General features: G+C 40.7%; 1 protein-coding gene across 2 annotated transcripts in view; it reads right to left on the bottom strand.

Moving 5' to 3' along the window:
- cobll1b (cordon-bleu WH2 repeat protein-like 1b) overlaps positions 1 to 21567 on the bottom strand; it is a 30792-nt gene extending 9225 nt beyond the window's left edge. The window contains exons 1-3 of one of the 2 annotated variants that reach the window (XM_073473091.1): positions 21195 to 21567; positions 20885 to 20965; positions 2883 to 3071 (exon numbers count right to left, since the gene is read on the bottom strand). In XM_073473091.1, the coding sequence (XP_073329192.1) occupies positions 2883 to 3071; positions 20885 to 20965; positions 21195 to 21235 (311 nt within the window). In that variant the 5' untranslated portion in view covers positions 21236 to 21567. Of the gene's footprint in view, positions 1 to 2882; positions 3072 to 10537; positions 10635 to 20884; positions 20966 to 21194 lie in introns of those variants that run through there. The other variant, XM_073473092.1, reaches the window with a different exon arrangement.
- Positions 21568 to 22533: the final 966 nt, after the last annotated feature.

Raw genomic sequence — 22533 nt, 5'->3', positions numbered from 1 at the left:
TAGACAAATAATTAATTTTTTTAATTAAACGGCTACGGAGCTTGTAGAAAGGTGCTAGCTAGCGTTAGCAACGTTGACGTTAGCTAATGTTAGCAATGTTAGCTAGTTCACAAACTGGCAACCAGTTGAGGGGGCAGATGATTCGAACAACAGCGGTGTTGTAACATGAATGCAACGGAAGGGGGAGGAGGAATGCCACATTAAGTGGCTGGATGTTGTCAATAACACCTTTAAATGTCTTGTTTTGTCCAACCAACAGTTAAAAAACCCCAAATATTTTGTTTATATTCATATAAAACAGTTAAATTTCAAATAAACAAAATATCAGAGAGGCTTAAACCAGAGAATTCAGGCATATTTGCTTTAAATAAAAGTCAAAAATGTAAAGAAGCAGTGCAGAAGATGTAGAAACAATACAACGCACAATTACAGTCAGTTACAGTAGCAACAGTAGCCCTTGCGGAGCTTCCCTGACACTCATAATACAGTAGGAACATAATGCATTCAACTTAATCCTCAAAACATCAACACTAGCACTAACTTTTGTGCAGGCACTTAAACCAGGTTTATAGGGAGAAAAGAAGGTGAAGAATTCAGTGTTAATCCTCATTAAGGATCCTGCTCAGTACTTTCTCAAGAGGCCAAGGTGCAAAAGACACCCGGAGAAGAATGTTTGTAAACTGTGCGCATTGTGAGAAAGATAATGATATCTTAAGTAAACTCTGTCGATGGAAAGTCTGAGCTGTGTGAGTGAGCAGACTCACAGAAGGACACACAGACCTTGTTGTTAAAATCTCTGACACAGAGGTATGTTGACACATGTTGATCTGATTAGGCGGCGCAGTCATAGCTGAAGTGGCGAACAGTGAGATTTGTGTCCTCGTTGCACTGTAGCATGCAATCGAATGATAATCTGAGGAGTTTGAGTATCAAAAGTTCATCATTCCTACTTTGTTGGGAGAGCAAACGTAATCAATTTTGTTCCCAGTACAAATATTAACCGAAACCACACATTCAGCTGCTCCACCTATCTGACTCAATATAACTGGAGCTGAACTTTACTGTAAGTGATGACTTCATCTGACATCAGCCTCATTAGGTAGTGTTGCACAGGGATGTTTTCGCTAAAATTGCAAACCTTATCAGCCTTTATATGTAACTTACTGACTTGCAATTAACCTAGTACACTGTAGTTTAACTATTTTGCACAAGCTTGCTGGTAGTTCAACAACATCCATATTTGCATAGTTATTCAAGTAGTTATATTACTTTTTTGCCCGTGTTTGTGTAGTCAGCCACCGAAACTACAAACACATTTGGGCCATAAAAGGAAAACTGGAATTTGTTATCGACAAATGTTCAGACAAGTTGTTGCATGCTAATTTAGAAGTTACCTGGCAAAACTGAGTAATCACACCTGGTGGAATAACTCCACCTGGACTCTAGTTTCTGTAAGACGAGAGTGACTGAAGGACACTGGATACAAAACGAAAGTTGACATTATTTGCAGTTTTCCATGAATAGTGGGGTATTTTAATGTTTTCGTTTTATCTCTGATCTGTGAACTGTGAAGGTTCCTCTTTTTGCAATAAACTTACTTGACTGTATTCGCACGGCAGTCATTTTCTTCTGCCATGCTTGTTAAGCTGCTGTTTTCAAGGTTGCGGGTCAAATAAACGTTAGTAATCTGACAATTTTTTATCATTTCACTGCTTCCTGACTGATCAGCAACTAAAAAGATGTTGATAGTGAAAGTCTGGAGGGACATTAAACCATATTTCAAGGTAAAGCAACATATTTGATAAGCCAAAAGCTAACGTTAGCATAACCATTTCCTAGCTAATATTACTGTTTGATTACACCCGGAGTGTTTTACTTCCAGGCTTATAATAAATGTGTCCAAGATGTGCTTTTATATTTGAGAATGAATTTACACCTTTCCTATCGTATCGTGCAACACTAAACAGTGTAACTAAACAGTAACATCAGCTAGGAAGGGGTTGAATGCTAAAGTTGGTTGTTGGAAGCTAACAGGTCATCAAATATGTTGTTTTTACCTGAAATATGGCTCCAGATTTTCACTATCCATTGTCTTTACAGTTGCAGATCAATCAGGAATTGGTGAGCGGATTACAACTTGTCAGATTCCCTATGCTTACAGGACTTGCACCTTACGGTAAAACAACATATTTGATAATGCCATAGTTAATGTTAGCATGCAATCATTTCTAAGCTTATTTAGCTGATCTAGCTAATGATTACTGATTGATTACATCTAGTGAATTAATGAATTATTATTATTATTATTATTATTATTAATTTATGCCTTTCCTTTCATTTCGTGTACCACTATCAACTGGTAACGTTAGCTAGGAAGTAGTTGAATGCTAACGTTAGCTGTCTTCTAACGGAAACCAACAGGTTATCAAATATGTTGTTTTACCTTAGTAATAATAATAATAATGTGTTTATTTTATGTAGCGCTTTTCAGGCTACACAAAGACACTTTACAGGTTAAAAAGCAGAATAATAAGGCCTAATATGGCCTAATTTGACAGATCCCCCACATTCCCTACTTGCAACCTGTAAGCAGTACAACATTTGAGTGTGATGTAAGAGGAAAATAGCTGTTGTGTGAAGATGGTCTATATTTTTTTTTATTTTTTTTTTTTTTTATATGTAGCCTTAGTAAACCAAACTACACTTCTCTTTCGGGTAGCCCTGCTGTCGTTCAGCCTCTTCCACAGTGAAGTAATATAAGTTTGGCAGCTTGCAAAGCTATGCTTTCAAAGTAGCTTCCCCAACACTGGTGAAGCTTAAAATCAAGCTTCACACATCATGATTAAGAGACACAGAGTCAGATACAGTGGTCTAAACTGTACCTTCCATGGACTGTGGTCATCTTTTCCTCCCCGCCAGGCAGAATCACAACCAGAGAGAGGTCTTTATCGATAAGGTTCTCCTTCTGGTCCATGGTTAAATGAGGGTTTCCTGGGTACCACTGGGAGAAACCTGGGGAATCCAGCTTCTTTAGTCCAGGCGGGGATGGTGCTTTGCTTTTGGTCGACACCCTGTAGTTGGACAAGAGCGTGTAAATTATTCTCAGAGTTGCTTCAGCTTTGGCACAGGCAGACAAATGAAGACTTTAGAGATTGAGTGGGATTGGTGTACTCTTGCATGCTTGTGTGGACATTTTCAGAAATATCAGTGAATTGTTTCTGCTATCTCAGACAATAATCTGATTGAAACTCAAAGTGCACCGGACAGCATGAAAGGAATCCTTTCTTCCTCAGGTTTTAGACAGCAGTGAGGCTATTACATGAAAGAGCTCAAGTCCACTTTGCAAACAAGTCACAAGACAACCCAGTGGACAGATTTACTCATTGAGCCTGAAGAAATGGCTCCGAATGGACAGACATGTGAGAGAGACTGATAATAAGACGCGAGATAAAGAGCACAGTTTCTGTAGCTGCAGACGCTGTGTTTTATAGTGTCATTAAATGTCTTTCTTTTTAGCGCAGAGGCAACAACCCATGTATTAGTAGACATCACTTGGTGAGCTAGGATTTTTTTTTTTCAGTGTGACTGACTTTGACAAACACCTTTAAGTTTTGACGTGCGCTTTTGAGTGTTTGTCCAGGCCTTACATTCCTGGAAACTGTGTCAATACAGTGTGGGAGAGAGCAGTGGCAGTCATGTGAGAGAAACAGACGCAACAGGTCAGGTCAAGATTTTCTGCCATTAAATCTGTGATGCTAATTACACCTTTCTCATAATGCATCCGGAAGGTGGTGATAAAAACCTGCCGTCTGTAAACAGGGAAAAAAAACAACTGATTAGATCTGAACACAGTCATGATTACAGGGTGTTAAGACTTGCTGTAACACATGTTGTTTTGTGTTACCATGAGCTCCGAAGCTACAGTTACGTTAACAAGCCAAAGTAAACACAAGAAAGATCACGTCAAGTCAACAGAGGTCTCACTATTGTACTGCAGCTCCATCTAGTCGTTCAGTGTGCCAGGGAATCGATAACTTTAGAGACATTCAAGTGTTACATCAGTCAGTCAGCACATGGATAAAACAGGGTTTTCCAGACCCAGTGCCTTGACTTATAGCCTGTAAAGTCTCACGTGGGGGCACCGCTTATTCAAACAGAGGAATCCGAGCAATGCAAGGTCACAGGCTCCACGGAGGCACGTCAAGCACAGGATTATTAGTCTTTCTATGGGGGCGGCTGTCCTTAAACACTAGGACTAGGACATATATGAAAACACACACACACATACAAACAAGATTCATACTTATATATTGATTAAGAGACACAACAGTGTGTAGACATACTAATCATGATGTCAAGTTTAAAATTACATCAGAACAATCCCACGAGCAATTTACCATGTACTGTACATTACCTAGGATTGAGTATTAGGTGTAATTTTGATGCAAAAGTGTAAACTGGAACATCAGTATGCTGATAATTAATTAAGCTAATAAGAGGTGGTAAATATACTGTACTGCCAATGAGACTGTAAGGCCTCATTCAGACCGAATCAGGCAATGTGGCCATTAGCCATCACAACCAGTTTGTTCCTTTAAAAAGAAGCGAGTGTTAAACAAGCTAGCTTCACCCACACCTTCAGATAGCTAACATTTCAGCATGCTATTGCTAAATAGTCTACCTAAGACCTAGGATGTGTCTAAAACCGTTCAGTAGGCCTATCTATTTTTATTTTATTCAGCCCCTAGTAAGAATATTCAAGAACTGGATTATACCACAGCACAATGTATACAAAATTGAACAAGTTACGGTCACTAACAAAACTCTGATCACACTGTTCATCAGCTGAAATGACCAGTGTTGTTTTTGTGACAATAGCCTACGTTACTTGTTCTATATCGTAGGCAACTGGACTCGTTTCAGTTTCTTGAAAGTTTCGCGTCTCATCCGAGAAGCTTCTTCAGTTCTAACTAACCGGAGGGGAGTTGCAGGCTTTAATCCCTGTGTGGGAGTGTCCTTACGTTACAAGGTTTTCACGTGAAAAGTGAACAAGTTTAACAACTTCAGACACAGCCTGAGTCACGTCTACAAACGTAAGAAAGATTTTTTTGTCATGCATTATCGTCTGCTATTCCTCAAGCAACTAGATGGAATTCATGTGATCATGAGCCAGTGGACAGCAGACTGTAGGCAGCACAGAGGAGGCTACACAATAATTTGAGAAACTGCAAGAAGAGCTGTGGCAGCCACAGAAGAACAAACAAGCTGTAAGCAGCGGGGCCCAACAGAAACATGCTTGTTTATCTGCTCATCTTTGAGCCAATGGCACCAGTAGCCAGCACGATAAAGCCACATGATCTAGCACCGACGATAATGAGCAAACCCAAGTAATAGTTGCCATGACTTGTGAACTGCTTATTTTTGTTGAGTTTGTTCTGTCCTGGTGTGTGAGACAGTAACAACCCTGAACGAATAAACAACAAGCCAACGAAAGAAAGCCTGTCAGGGATCCCTGGATCAGGTTGTTCCTGCTATTGCTAAATCCAATACATACTCCATTTGTTTGTGTGCAAAGCCTTTCCTAACTTCTAGTAACCACAAGCTAGTTTTAAACTGGTGATTTACTAAATCAGATTTTAGCAAGTACAACTTGGAACATTAAATAACCTTATGTTATGTGTAAGGCATTAGGAAACATCAAGCTCCTTCCATTCAAAAGCAACCAACTAGTCAAGAAAAAGGCAGCGTAGCATCATGAGCTGATACTTTAACTACCAATAACAACAGTTTTAGGCCGAACTAGCCTAAATTAACTGTCTATTTTTTGTAAATATAGATATGCCTTTGCATAATGCTCAAACATGGACGACTTTCAGAGTTAATACTAGATATCGATGCACTATCATATACTAACTGTCATTATTTGGTGATATGGCAGTTAAAAATAAGGACTAGCATTTTGCTAATGTTTTTCACCAAAGCATTTCTCATTACTAAGAGTGTTAAAATCATGCCCAAGGCACAAACGCTAAATATAGACCTACTACTAAACATAAACAATATATATTTAAGACAACAGAAACAGCATGGACAATACTTCTTAAGACGTGTCTGATGCGCCACCACACCATGGGTCAGATCTCAGCACAGTGACCCAGAAATAACTTAAACTGTCAAGAATATTGACTGTAAGCAAAGTAAAATGAAAAAAGAAACATGTGGACAGCACTGAACGCTCATCATTGCTGCTTAAAAAGTAGGTATAACACAGAAGAGAGTACAATACAACTCACACTGAGCTGTCTTAACATATCAGGACACCACAGGGCGTATTTTTGCATTATAATGGCCACTTACCACAGGCAAACAGAGATGCTCCTGTGCAAATCTTCATCCATTTTTAGAAAATTTGCCTGCAGTCAGTGAAAGCTGGTGAGAAGTTACTGATAATGCATGGAGCAGAAGTGTTGTTGCTACGGTTACTTGTATTAGCACCTCTGAACAAAGGTTAAACTGTCCACCAGATCCTTTTTGGAGGTTTTCTTTTTATAAGATTCAAGATATCCACCATATCTGCATTGTATAAAAATGTGTCATTGGATTTTGTCATTGTTTAATGTGCATTATATTTAAAGCTCCATTTATTAGTAATTTGACACTGACCCTTAATCAAATGATTAATTTGAAAGGAATCACACATAGTGGCCGAGAGAGTTATCACCTACTTATGAAGCAGAGCTCTACAGAGCTTTTTAGCCTATTTTAGCTTATAAAATGTCCTGCATGGTTTGGTCTCATCACTCTCACCAACCTATCCAGTGGCTGCAGGCAGCTGTTTTCAGCTCATAATACAAAATAAACCCCTTGCCGATCAGACAGTTAGCAACCAGCTGGTAAAGACTGAAAAACTTGGAGCAAGCAATTGAAATATTCTTCTCAGGAGTTGCTGAAGACCAGATAGAGGTAGGAGTGAATGATAGACTTCACATTTGTCATGTGGCACGAACACGTTAGCCATAACTACAGTATAAGGTCATGGCTGTCTGTGTGTCTGTCAGCTTGTTTTGGAGTTCATCCAGGATGCAGTATTTTAGGATTCCCATAACATTCATTAAACATGCTCATGCTCCCTACAGGATCTCTGACCATTATGGTGACACATGAACTTGGCTTTAGGATTTTCCACGAGGTGTATCAGATTGGATTTTCTCTTTGTGTATATGTGCGTGCATGCATAAGCGTACGCTGGTGTGACGCAACACCTGGAGCAAAACTAAATCTGCTCGTGTGTGTTTGTGGCTTTTCTTTGCGAGCGATTTTAACCATCACAAAGTTGTTTTGCCTTCAAACTGCACGCAGCTTTCAGCAAGATCAACTTGTTCCACTGGAAAACTTCCTCATAGCAGAATTGCTGTGATATTTGCTGTTAATATCCGTTGTCCTCACAGGATACAACACTGCAACAACAACTGCATATTGTAACAGGCTGATTTACATAACATTTGCAAAGCACACAAATGGTCCCCAGAGCAGGGCGGTAGTTCCACCCTGGAGCCAAACATTTCATCTTTAGCCTCCTGAACAGTCTAAAAACAGCTAGATTGACAGTATGCTCAATCATACAGTATTATGGGGTGTAACTGTACCACTGTAATTGTAACACTGCTACCTCTGAGGACCAGCAGTGGTGTTTTAGACATTTTTGTCTCGTGAATAATGTCGATGTGTTGAAAACTTTTCCTCTCCCCCAACTGGACAGTTTAGAAGGGTGTAGACAAGTGAGGAAGGGAGTGTTAGATGAATAATAATATACAGATTACACACTGTTGGAGTGGAACCAACAAATATGAGCATGAATGCCATGAATTCTCCGCACATGATATCAACACACAGACTTGTTACAACAGACAGTCACGTTGTGGTCTCTACTGGGTTCAAAGTCCTGATTCTTGGCTGTGGTTGTTTATTTGGCAACGGGATAATGGCATAATCCTTTAGCACTGTGTCCAAAGATTTTCTTTATCCACACATTTTACAAATGCTCTAAAACTGGACCTTGTAATCAGATTTTGTTCAATTGATACAGCTCTTATGTGATTTTCCAATATTCCACATCGTTCATGCATGATTTGTATTATTCACACTTTTAAAGCCATTCCAGCAAAACCTTAAACACATTATGTTTGTTTACAGGTTCAGAATTTTATTTATGGTTACTACTAGAATATGTTTACATGCTTTAGTGCTCAAAAAACATCCATTTTTTCTCATACTGTCCAGTTCTGCAGCACTGTATCCCCCCTCTGATCTCTTTAAGCTCCTGTCTCTCAGTCTCCTCTGATTGGTCAGCTCACACACACCTGAGCCAGCACCGCTAACAAGCTAACAAGCACTTAGCAGCTGTGCTAAATCAATTTTTATGTGCCAAAACGAGGGATAAGTTATGCAAATGTGTGACTCTGTGACATAGCGTGATTTCACAAAGTCACAGAATTAAAGGCGAGACTACTTACGAGGCATTTCAGGAGCAGTGTTTTCTGTGGGAGAGCGGAGCTTCTGTTGGTGCGGACTTTGACCTTTTTATCTTTTAGATCTTTTACGTGCACAAAAACCTAAATGAAACACTGAACGAAAGAAAAAAAACAAAAGCATAATCGGTCTCCTTCAAAATACTTCACATCTTCCATACATGATTGGTATCAGGCCAGCAAAACACATTCAGCATCAGCTTTTCAACAGCCGGCACTCACAACCGCAAGTTCTTCCAAACTTGCCCGCTCTTGTTGATAGAGCTCTTACGATGGAAAAATGCATCATGTGACGTCTGACTGTAAATACCCCAAATAGAAACAGTTACTAAATGAATAAATATGCAAAACATACAGAACAGCCATGCCTCAGGGTCGAGGTCATCCCAGTTTATACAGCTGTGTCATCAGTGATTTTATCAAGACACCTCGAGCAGGTGACGGACACGGACACACAGGCCGGTATGTGTTTGCCGTCCGCAGGCCTGTGTTTTCTCAGAGGCCCAGGATGTGTTGCTGAATGAGAGGAGACGTGTTGAAGCTTGACTATGCTGATGCCTCATTCACAGGGTTTCCCTGGGAGGTCTGACGCACACAAACAGGCCCATTCAATACCAGAGGACATGCTCCACAGACGTGATCATCACAGACCAGCAGGAAATAACAGGCCTGCTGTTGTTGTTGTGCCATTTGTTACGTTTCATCATACGATAATCTTGTGAGCGTATGGCCCCTTCAATAAATACCTCATGCTATGAGTTTGTTGTTGGTTTAACTGCAGCGATCAACTGGTTCGAGGTGTAAAAATGTTGGCTTCAGCTAAACTTCTACTTAAGAGCCAGAAAACGAAAGGCTAGTGTAATATCCTGATGCTGCTTCTTGTGTAGAAAAGACAGAATGAGTTGGAGAAGCAAGTGTAGAGAGAGCGTTTGAAGAAAAAATGAAAATAAATATCTTTACTTTTGTTTTATAAGAAAAACTTAAAGGTGCACTCTGTAGTTTTGAGGAAGAAATTTTAAACAGACGAGAAAGATCTTCACTGAATAAACAAACTGTCCTTAAAGAACAACACAATTTCATACTGTTTTACTTTGTTTATATGTGGCGGACCCTGCCACCTTTCTAGCTTCAAACAGTGTTCTGGGACCTTATTTTCCTCTGAGAACAGCTCGTTTATTCAGTTATGGAAAAAAAAAAATATTTCTGAGTTTGTATTATTACCTCATTAATATTGTAAATGTTAGAGTTCAGATTTCTTCCCAAAAACTACATAGTGCCCCTTTAAAGAACAATATCAGCAGGAGTCAACCGGCTCAACAAAGAAATATCCAAATTCCCTACATTCCTTTAAACTTTCTTCCAGCTGGCACAACTTTTACCAGAAACATTTCAGTTATTTCTGTGTATTTTTTCCACCCAGTCCATTAAAATCCCTTCAGGCAAATCCTGAATCAAACCTAGCAACGGACAGGTGGGAGCAGCCCGGAAAAGAAACCAGATGAGGAACTTTGAATTGAGGTTCTGAGAAGGTGTTGGATTAGCAGATATGCCCGGTGTGGTATGTTAGCAGCTGCTGGGTAGCTGCACAGCCCCTTGGGGTTCATGTACAAGGAAACAAACACATTTTCACACTTTCACACAACACCCTGATTATTTTAAGAAACAATTCAACGCTCCAATGACCAGAGCACTCCCCAAACAGTAGTTCACTCGGCGGCTGCACAGCCAAAATGTACAGGCTCAAACATGCCACGGTGATGTAAGTCCAACACACCCTGAACTTCAAGTCAAAACACATACACACTTAACAGTCTGAAAAATAACATTTAGGAGACAAAAATACTTTAAAGTGCTCTCCAACACTCTTAGAAGAAGTGAGTGAGAGCAGTGCTGTGCTGTAAAGATAACACCATGAGCATTATATGATGAAGGAAGCAGAAACTTGGAGAGCAGGTGCGACTGACCGGCTTTTCCTCTCAGGTTGCCAACATTTCTTTCCACGCTCTTACCTCTCTCCTCGCTCAAATAATTTCCATTCTGCTGTGTATATCCCATGGGTAGCCAGACGGACTAAACTCTAATCAGCACAGCTTCAAAGGGCCCACCTTAATGCCACGCCCAATCTGCCCCCACCCCTCTACCTAAATCCTGTCAGCCCCCTGACAGCGTCTCGGAAAAGCTCCAGCCAACTCTCCCCCCGCGGATATGAGCAGAAAGGTAAGCAGCTTTGCCTCCGTGTGCTGACATGAACCTGTGGGTGGGGCCAGTGGAGCAAGAGTGCACCGAAACACACACTGCAGGCATGTGCTCCCTTCAGGAACTTTGACTAAAAGTACATATGCTGAATTATCAGAGGAGTGAGCCCTCTCTGATGATGTGATCATCAGTGTAAAAGAACAAGGAGACTAAGAGGGACTCATTTCACACTTATTGTCTCCAAACAGCCTCGGCATCCTCCACACTCCCTAATTTAATCAGGTACTTCTCCTTTGTTCGGAAAAACACTGACAACTGTTCAAAACCACACCTTACTCCTGCAGGACTGACTCACTCCTCAATCATGTGGACTTGACGGTTGAGAGTAACCGACAATGATGGCGAAAATAACGTATGACACATCATATGTTTAGCAGTGAGCAGTCACACTGAGGAGCCTCACATCTGGATTGTGATGATTTAATCAGTTTTCCTTTTTTTCACTTTCAAACTGCAGACAGAAAAGTGTCTATTATGGCCTGGCTGACTGATGTTTCCTTTTTTGTGTGTGTTTGTGTGTTCATTTGTTTTATATATGGTTGTGTTATGTTCGTTTTCTTAGTTAATCTGTTTTGATCTTCTACATTTTATAAAGGAAATACTGTGTATATTTTCTTACTTTTTATAAATGCTGTGATGACACAAGTAGAGCCCGACCCTGGATTTTGGGCGCCAATACCAATACAGATGTTAGGGAGTAAAATAATTCTGATATAATATATTGTATACATACGCACACATACTGGAACTGGAGCAATTTACAGAAATAACAGTGTTCTGCTTTATTTTCAAGGAAAACATCACAAAGTGAAGTAGTGCTGGGCAGATCAGGTCTCGTGGGTAAAGTAACAGACTCTTACCACTTATGTATTGAGGAAGTGGATCAGATGATTGATTGCGAAATGTTTTGTTTTGTGACGTTTTTTATTTTTATTGCTGAGGCAGCGACGGCAAAACAATACACTCAGAAATGCTGCTGTTTCACATGATATACGATGATTCATATTCACACAGGCTTCGAGTTATTTCATTTAATGGCACTGTCTTCAAAAATGGGTCACAGTCTAGAGCCCTGAATATATATTTACGAAAAATGTTTGCACCCACCCCCAAATGTGAGTATCAACAAAGATATGTAGGTAATTGAGGCAAGGTATTTTGTAGTTTAAACCAGGGGTGCCCAAACCGTTTCCATTGGAGGGTCAACCCTAACCCTACTGTACGGACGCCCAGAGAGGCAAGTGAGAAAAAGAACATTGTTGCGATCCATTTTCTCAATTGTTCTCTTGTGTTGATGACATAAATATGTGGAAAAAAATGTTTTACCAAGATAATCTTTCAAAATTCAAACTATTTTTTTTTTTTCACTTGCCCTCTGGGCTTCCATAGGATCCCATGTTCCCTGAGTTGACTGACTTCCTGCAATAAATGTCACTTTGCCCGCCATGCTCAGATTCTAAAAGATAATTAATAATTAAGGATCCTACATATTTAAAGAGCATTTGTACTGACAACAATATAATTTCATTAAAAACATCTGGTGGGACAAATCAATCCTTTTGGCGAGCCAACATTGGCCCCCGGGCCGCACTTTGGACAAGAGTGGTTTAAACTTTACTGTCCAAAATAACATCAGTGCTCTGAAACAATGAACTTCACTGGGAATTTGATCATTATAAATGACTAAAAAGCATTTTATTTCTGTGATTTGTTCTGTAAAAACTTTCCATATCGGCGCAAATCAGACAACACATACACCGATATGATATATCTGTGATAAGTCAATAACGGACAATATTATCAGCCGACCGATATGCGTGACTGATATAATACTGTAAAGACCCTAAACATGTTCACGAAAGCAGTCATGGAAAACTGTTAGTAAAAGCCGTCAACAGAGGCCGTCAGCACCTCACAGTCACTGTAACACATGGAGCCAGAGAGAGCGCAGCCTTTGTTAGGTTTTCTGATGCAGCCATTGTTAAATGAATCAACACTTCACAATGGATTACGGTTTTCAATCTATAACTGGAAAATGTATCATTTCCCCGATGAGCCGAAGAATGACGCGATATTTTTAGCTGCACGTTTGTGTTTTGCAGGTACGATACACACTTTCACTGAAGCCATTGTGACTTTTCTGTATTACTATGCATCAGATGAAATCAACAGTTTTTATTTTCCTGAACCCTTTAACTAATAATATGAATGTTGCTTTCTATGATTTGACGCTGGATGTGCTGGATGCTGCGGCTTTGTTCAGCGAACTGTACACCGTCGGGTACGGAAACCATAAACCTCCATTATGAAATAAGTGCTCACTTATCAGTATCCTTGCACTTTCACTTAAGAATGTGCGGCCCTTTCTGCAAACACCACCAGGCGATAAGGAGGATAAGTGGTGAATGGAGATGTGATTGTGTAGGAGCAGAGAGGAGGGGTGGAGTTACACTGAAGAGGGGTATGGAGATGGAGGAGGAGGAGGAGGAGGAGGAGGAGGAGGAGAGGGTGGAGGGGGGTCCCTGAGGAAAGACAAAACACAGGACCAGGGCCACAGCTGGTAATTTGGTGAGAGGTCACTCACAGTAAACACAAGCTTTTTAAAGAGGGTCTGGAAAGGCCATTACTTCATAAGCAGTGTGGGATAGAGTGAGATTAGGGAGAAAAAAGAGCACAGGGACCCTCTGAGAACTTCCCACTTCCTTATGTGTGTCGTTTATTATTCCAGGCAAAACACAAACTTTTTCCCACAGCAGCCTCCAGCAGAGGCCTGGTCAAACTCAGAGTCTCAGAGTGAACATCATTATGAATTATGATTAATATAACCTGGTGACATTACCCGCTTTTCAATACAGTATCAGTCTGTCATGATCCGGCTCATTTTCATTCTGTATTATGACTCCCCACGGTGTTCACTCATGCACTTTATGTAGTACTAATACTACTGCGGAGCCAGAGTAAGCTCCCAGGTCTGCCAGCCAGTTAGATAATGAGACTGGAGATTACAACACACGAGGCCCCAAACAGCGGAAGTCACTCTGGTTTGTGAACTGGGGTCTGTTGTGGTACATTAGCCTCAACTTATCTCAGAGCAGCTCAAATATTTTACTCTAAACATCGCACTGAAACAAACCAATGGTTCTGCAGTAGACCATATTCACATGGCGGCCATTGGCCTCTGACATTAGCTCAGGGTGGGAAGGTCAAATGCCGTATGTAGGGAGTCTGAGAAGAAGGACGTTGTGCCATAATTCAGTGTCAAACAATATATTTGATAACCCCTCGGCTACCGTTAGGAGCTTACGCCAGCATTCAATCGCTCCGGTTTGACAGTGGTACGTAATATGAAAAGAAAGTCGTTAGTTAATTCTAAAATATCAACAAACATCTGGGACTCATTTCTTTAATGTTGTTCGCTAATGGTTTACAAAATAGGCTGTTTTTAGCCTAGTCCCAACATGTTGGCAGTTAACGTTCCTGCAAAACACCAGTGTTTCCCACACGTGCTTCACTTTTTTACTTTACTTTATTTCTTCATCCGTCCAAGAGAACGATGCCATCCACGATCAATGAACTAGTGGCAACGCTGCCAATCCAACCCATGATATACAAGTCTATGTACACTTCTGACCACGACGTTGCCAACATTTATTCTGGCGACTAGGTTGGTTGTTTTATCTTAAAACATGGCCCGCTGTGCTTCAGTATTTTCACTATCCATTGTCCTTTTGGTTGCTGATCAATGAGGATTTATCAGATTTCCTTCATACAACATTATTTTTTTGATAACAGCAATTGAGCTTTCCACCACGAGCGCTCCATCACAGGAAAATGGCTGAAGAAAGAGCACAACGAACAGGTGAACTCAGAGTTACTTTTGGGTTTTCAGTCATTCCCTTCCAGACACGCACAAAAGCCCCACAGAAACACATGCAGAGAGAGAAGATAAGGTAATGATCACTCTAACCTCCTGTGACTTGACCAAATGTGTGCTTTTTTTAAAGCGAGACCAACGTTTTGATAAAATAACTCGGTGAGAAAGAAAGCTACCCCTTGAGTCATAATTATAACTATCACACTGCGTCCTTTCATGTGAAACAATGCGTCATTGTCTGCAGTGGGGCATCTTTCAAAAGGCACGCCAGCATGCTTTCCCTCTTTGGCTGATCACATGAACTGAGGTTTGGGTTTGCACACAGTAACTCTGGACTGAAACAGGCACATTCTGTGCCTTACTTCACTGCTAATAGTGTAAACAGAATATTCAGTGTTGCACAACCTGCCAGCTTAATTTCATCTAAATGTCACTGAGGGTTACACCCTTTCTCACATACAATCTCGCTGAGGCAAGAACCAAACAACTGTTGGGATTTCTCACTCAGCTTTTGCACCTTTTCTTCATCTTGTTGTCTCCTGTTCAAAACATATATTATCTTTAGACAAGTTTTATTATCAATGTCAACAAAAAGCAGCACCCAAGAGGTAAGAATTTAATATGAAAAGTGAAATGATCAACAGAAAGAAGAAGAAATAACTGATTATTATTATTATTATTATTATCATGTCTATGTACTGTGTGGCAAAGATATATCTAAAGTTAGCATGCTAACCAACTTGCTCCGGCCTGTCCCAGTCCAAAGCTCCATCCCAGTCCAAACGCCGGCTGCACAGCTAACTGAGCTAAGTCGCTAACAGTAGCCAGAGTTAGCAGCAGTTAGCGGCTACTCTGGTAACAAGCTGCCCCCTATTTGTTTTGAGTGTGAATGAACAGGTGTCCAATTCTTACACATTGCACCTTTAATGGAACAGAAACGAAATGAGCTGAATCTTTATCACAAAGAAGCTCTGCTTGCTCTTCATGCTAATAAGCACTGTTAGTGTGGCCATCCTCACAGGAAGTGCGTTCAGTAAGGTTCAGTACGGCCAGTCAGTTCATTGCCAGTCTGATATTCAGCAAATTTCAAAGCAGAAACTTGTGCCACAGTGTGCAGTATTCACAAACAAGTGGGTGGATACAACAGTATGAACATAATGAATGTATGCAAAGTGATGGTGCCATCTAGAGAACCATCTCAAGGTGTGCAAGCGTGTAACTCTCATTTCACGCCTGCCCTCTGTTGTCCTAATAATTAGTTTAAGCTTGGATTTATGATTTGCCATTTGTTGAATAGTCAACCTGTGACTTTTGGATAAACATCTCATCTACACAAGACAAACACTGATAATGAAGGTCAAGCAAATCACGGCAATTTGTCCCTTTTTGTCGCATACAGTGTTTGAATGTTATCGGAGATAAAGTAAAAGTTCCTATTGAGAGCACACAAAGGGCTAATTCATGTGAGGTCATTCTGAATGTTACACAGGCTGAGAGTGGGAGGCATCCAACTGTTATGCCCTGGAAGAGTGAATAAGAGACACAAAGAGGGGCCGAGACTTCCAGGCTGTCGAGCCAGGCAGGATCTGTGCAGCAAATCCTGCTAAATCAGCTGTTGTGCACAACATTAATATGATACAAATACATTTTCATAACGGAGATGAAAAGAAAAATTCCCTGTAATAATCAACAAACTGGTTCATGATGTTCATAACTGTCCAGTGAGAAGTATTCGCTGGTATTTACGGTCAATGCGTTGGCTCCAGTGTGTTCACAAAGACGACCCATTGTTAGCCATTTTGTCTGTTTTAGCCCTGTGAGGCAGAAAGAGATAAAACGTCAGTATTCAAAAGACACTCTGGCTCACTGCCAGGACCGGCTCGCTGGGCCTTAATGCTGATTTTCCTCCTGTTTTATTACACCTAGTGGGTGGAGATCTGTGAATGACGCCCTTTATCATTTGCTTTTTGAGCGCAGGAGATCTGAGTGGGCTTCCTGAGGGCAGCATGCTTTAGACTAATGATATATTTTCCTGAGTGGACAAAGCCTCGTTGTCTCTGAGGATAATTATGAGGAGAAAGCGCTGCATTAGGCTGCGGGCACACAAATGCGAAGTGCACACAGGACTCAGTTTGCTGGTTTGTAGTCAGTTTAAGGGGGTCAGCCACACACACGTCTTTGCTCTTGGATGTGGCTGCGACAAAGTTCAGCAGAGTTGAACTCAAACCCAAGGCCAAGATGTGGATTTGCCTCGCCACTGGATGCAAATGTTTTTGCTGCCCCTTTGCTAGCATAAAATAGAAGTGAACCGGAGGTGAAAATTGATTTAGCGTCTGTGTGACGGCAGCCTTATGCTTTAGTTTACTCAACGATTCCATCATTAAAGGTGCAATATGTAAGACTTTTTAATTATTAACAGAGCAGTAAGAAATAACAGTGACATTATGTCAAAATATCTATTGAAGTTAGCATACCAGCTAGCCCCTAGCCATTTTAGCTGTGTGTTAGCTGCACTTAGCAGCCATGTTTGGAATAGTTTCAAGTATGAATTCAACAGGTGGTGGCAATTCTTACATATTGCACCTTTAATCGGTTCATCTTTTGTCTATAAAATGTCAAAAAATTATAGAGCTGCAACGACCGATTAATTAATTGTCAACTATTAAATTAAAAGCCAACTATTTTGATAATGGATAAGTCAGTTTGAGTCATTTTCTCTTTTTTAAGAAAATAAAAGTCTAAATTCTTTGATTCCAGCTTCTTAAGTGTGAATATTTCCTGGTTTCTTTACTCCTGTATGACTGTAAACTGAATGTTTTCACCTATTATACAAAAGACAAAATTAGATAAAATAACTAATTTAACTATTTAACTATAACTCTAGAATTAATTGAGAAAAAAATTCAGCATATTAATACAAAATGAAAATAATCGTAAGTTGCAGCCCTAACAAAATCAGCCCGGTCACCAGGATATTATGTTAGCACAAAAACACAGTAACATCCAAGGTTGACACGTGTACCAAATGTGGCGTATCACTCACATTATCTGCTTATTAGCCACCTGTCGCAGCATGAGGTGGAGGGGAAGTCGGTGGCAGTATTACACCCAACGAGGCTGCCAAACAGACGACCGGAGTTCAAGTCACACAAACATTCCAGCATTTTTTGTCGCGACCAAAACCGTCTATTTTTTCACGGGAAATGAAACCATCTCTGATCGTGGAGACCTAAAGAGGTATTTTAAACCAAACCATGATGCTTTCCTAACCCTAACCAAGTGGGGTTTTTAAGCAGAGCATAAGCACAGCAGAAAGAAATAAAAAAATTCAGTCCAAAACCCAAAGACTCTTCATTTACTATCCTGAATAGCCAAGAAAAGCATCAAATCCTCACAGTTAAGAAGGTGAAACCAGCGAATTTGTTGCATTTTTACTCGACTAATCTTTGCAGCTCTAGTGCTGGATTTTGGTCCGTCCCATCTTAGGTGTTGACAGACCAGATGTATATTTTTTCAGAAAAGTCAGCGTTACTGCACTCGACTGTCGCCGAGCTTCAACACCCTGCTTCGAGCGTCTACGTCTCACCCGTCACTCCTGCCATAGTTTTCATCTGTAGACTCGTGTGAGCAGCTGTGCCCTTGGACTGCCTGCATTTGGGGAAACAGCTGTGGGGATTCACAATACCTTAACTAATCCCACATTCTGCCCTGAGGAGAGCCAGCCATGTGAGATCATGGTTTAAAGGTGTGTCCAATTAGCGCTGGGGCCAGCTCCACGCAGCTCGCTGTTAGATTGAATATGAATAAATGGGTATGCCTCTTGGAGATTTACAATTAAAAACCACAGTTAAAACAATTTTATTAGGACTTCTACGTGTTAAATACTCCACCCTCTGTCTGTCTTGTATGTGTGTGTGTGTGTGTGTTATAACAGCCAGCCCAGTGATTCTGGGAGGAGGGTCAGTATTTGGATAACAAATGTAGCGTAGCTTTGGGGGTCACATGAAATCTTCACATATGACTGCATTTGAAAAAAGAAAAAAAGTGAGATTTATTGGCAAATTTAAGGATCCACAAATAAGAGCGAGAACATGTGCCTCAGCCCCACACACACCCCGGCAGCTTATGGAAGAGTGCAGTTTACTTTTCCAAATAAGAGTCAAACCACAGAGAGATTTAGGTAGTCTGCTGCTCTCCGCTGCCAGTGAGCGTGGCTGTGCTCCCAGATTACACAATGCTTCTGAAGTATGAATACAAGTCACACCATGAGAGGCTTTTTTTTCTCCCCCCCCTTTAAGATGACTGTATATGATGGGCCTGAATGCTATTTTTGAGCAGGGCAGGACTGGAAACTTGGAGTTGGAAAGAAGCATATGTTCAAATTTCTCCATCTCACCTCTAATTTAAATCTCAAAAACTCAGCAGATCTCCTCTGAATGCCAAAGGAGTGAAGAAGAAAAGCTCTGGAAACTCACTCCCCTTTTTTAATGATTCCAACCACTGGAATACAAGCAGCTGACATCATCTCCAAGTCCCTGAACCAAAACTGATGGGAAATTCCATCATGTCATATTCCTCGCAGCACTTTTTTTTTTTTTTTACCGTGATTTACTTTGACTCTTGGACATGACCAATCAGTATTTTATAGAATATCACTTTCGAGCCCGGTGAACGCACACATTTCCACAAGGAAAAAAAAACAAAACACAACCACCGGGCTCATCGCTGGAGACAGAGGATGCAGAGTGTTTTGCCTGCAGAATACTTCCCATGACCTCTACATATGGTCAAGGCGACTTCTCAGTAAAACTCGGGAGAGGGCAGGAAATGAGGAGAGTTCAAAGGTTGAAGCGTCTGCAACAACTGGGATGCACTGGGTGAAAGGAATGTTACTTGAAAGTTGGTTTAATGCAGATGCATCATTTTAAAAAGGTGGCACTGAAGTAGAAGACAGCTGGTTCCCTGTTAACAACTGTTATTGTCAGGGCCACAATATTAAAGGGGCACTATGTAGCTTTGGAGAAGAAATTCAAACTCAGAATTTTTATATTTACAATATTAATGAGGTAATAATACAAACTCAGAAATATTTATAAGATTCCATAACTGAATAAACAAGCTGTTCTCAGAGGAAAATAAGGTCCCCAGAACACTGTTTGAAGCTAGAAAGGTGGCAGGGTCCGCCACATATAAACAAAGTTAAACAGTATGAAACTGTGTTGTCCTTTAAGGTCAGTTTGTTTATTTAGTTTGTTTAGACATAAAATATCCATCAATGAAGATCTTTCTCTACTGATGAAAATTTCTTCCCCAAAACTACATAGTGCTCCTTTAAAGGTGCATTATGTAAGAACTTGCGTCCTGTTGAATTTATACTCAAAACAAATAGGGGGCAGCGTATCACCACAATAACTAATTGCTAACTGTTGCTAATGTTAGCTCAGTTAGCTGTGCAGCTAGTAGTTCAGGCTGAAAGCTCAGTACCAGGGGAGCGCTGAGCTAGCACGGGGGTTTTAGACCTGGACGGGCCGAGGCTAGCTGGTTAGCATGCTAACTTCAGTAGATATCCCTGAAACACAATACAAAGACATCATAAAGTAAACATCTTCACATTCTGTTCATTAAGCTTTCGACTAAAAATTCAAACATATCGCACCTTTAATGGCTCATGGGTAGAGGAACTCCATTTTGGTGGCGTTATGTGTTTTAGACTTTTATGTATCAAACAATGAGGTCAGGACTGTGGAGGTTTAGTCAGTTAAAAACACATTTTGACAAAAATACCTTAAAGGTGCACTACGTAGGTTTGGGGAAGACATTTTATTAGAAGAGAACGATCTTCATTGACTGATTTTTTTTAATACCTCATCAAAGTAAACAAACAAACAAACTGTTTGTTTTCATGACTGAATAAACAAACTGACCTTCAAGGACAACACAGCTTCATACTGCTTTGCTTTGTTTACATTCGGCGGACCCTGCCACCTTTCAAGCTTCAAACAGCATTCTGGGGACCTTACTTTCCTCCAGATTTTCCTCCATTTTCCAGAGTTTGTATTATCACCTCATTAATATTGCAAATATTAAGATTGCGAGTTTGAATTTCTTCTCCAAAACTACATAGTGCACCTTTAATTTCCAGTTAGAAACACTTGGCTCTGCTCTTATGAGCCACAGAAGATGCACAGATTTGACAGCTGATAATCCAGATGACAGATGCACATACCTCAGACCAGAGCTCCGTGGATGGGGCAGGGATCCGTGCTCATCCATGACTAAACTCATCGGTTTAACAAACTCCCTCGGACTGGTCCAACAAAAACAAACACAACAATTCATCTTCAACAGTTTGCATGCTCAAATATTGTAAAGGCTGCTTTAACCTGCTGCTTTTCAAGTGATGCAAACTGGCAAATACTGAAATATGGGCGAATCCCAGATGAGGTCATCAGTTTTTCGGTCATATGAACCGTTTTTGTTTTTTTTCTCCCTTCAAAGTCTTAGCGATTTAAAAGTGTTTACAAATCGTGTCTTACCATGAATGTGGGTGTTTTTCGACGCAGATGTCAACTTCCATCAGTCTTCACAAAGGCGACGTTAGTTTACAGACTCCCACAAACAGATGTTTGGACAAATGATCCATAATTCCGCTCTGAAGTCTCGCCGCGTCCTGCGCCTTTTACGCAAACCGTCCCAGTGTGGTAAAACCCTGTCTCTCCTCCTTTTCTGAAACCGCGCAGTGACACATATCTAAATCATCTCGCTCCTGACGCCGTGGATAACTCTGCCAGCTTCTCTCTGTGAGTCCAGAAGACGCCGCATCGCAGGAGTGGGGCGTCCCTCAGATCCAGATCACCTTCCCTCCTGGATCCTCAGGAGGGCACAACGACCCCACATCCAAGCTCACATCTCAGGCGAGGGCGCACAACACAGCCACGCCTTCATAAACAACACAAGCAAATCCATTTTAGTTTGGAAATGAGCTGTATGAAATGAAAAAAACATCAGCCTTGTTGTTTTGTACTTCCTTTAAATAAAAGCTGAATTTGTCTACAGTGACACCTTGTGGCTGCATGTGGAAATGGGCCAGTCCACAGTCCACAGTGAGAAATGATTTTGTGACGGCCCAGAGCTCAAAGTGGCAGCTTCACAAAGCTCGTTTGATAAAGAATGAATCAACTCTTCATGTTTTGTCTGTAAAATCTTAATTTGTAAAGTAACCAGCAACTAAAGCTGTCAGATAGATGTAGAGAAGTAAAAAGTACAATTTCCCCACTGAAATGTAGTAAAAGTAGAAAGTGAAATGAAAATACTTGGGTAAACGACAGTACTTCAGTGCTTCAGTATGGTACTTGAGGTAATGTGCTCAGTTACACCCCCCACCTCACCACAGTAACCATCAGTGATGGAGAGTAATAAGGCCTGAGTCATGGTCAGTGATCAGTTTATCTCACAGCCATGTCTGAAGAAGTATTCAGACCTTACTTCAGTAATACTCATGATGCAGTAAAATGGTCCCCATCAGTGTTGAACTATATACGATGTTTTTAGATTAATATTACTGCTGCATTAATGTGTATGTTTTGTTTTACTGCTGTAGATGTTTAAGCTTGAGCTCATTTTAACTCCTTTACATACTGTAAGGTAGCTTAATCTACAGCAATGCATCATCATAGGATCGTCATATGTTTGTAGCATCATGTGAGAACCATGTTTCTCTAAAAAGTCAACTCTTCATGTTGTCAGAAGATCTTTGCCACGATGCTTGGGTGATGGGTTTTAAAATAGTTTATTTAGCTTCAGATCATCTGGAGATATAAGGTTTTCACTGGACAGGAAGGGTATGAACATTTTTAATCTGAAAAGTAACCAGTG

This window comes from Pagrus major, chromosome 9 (assembly GCF_040436345.1).
Source record: "Pagrus major chromosome 9, Pma_NU_1.0".
Taxonomy (NCBI): domain Eukaryota; kingdom Metazoa; phylum Chordata; class Actinopteri; order Spariformes; family Sparidae; genus Pagrus; species Pagrus major.
This window is presented reverse-complemented; position numbering and strand designations above follow the sequence as displayed.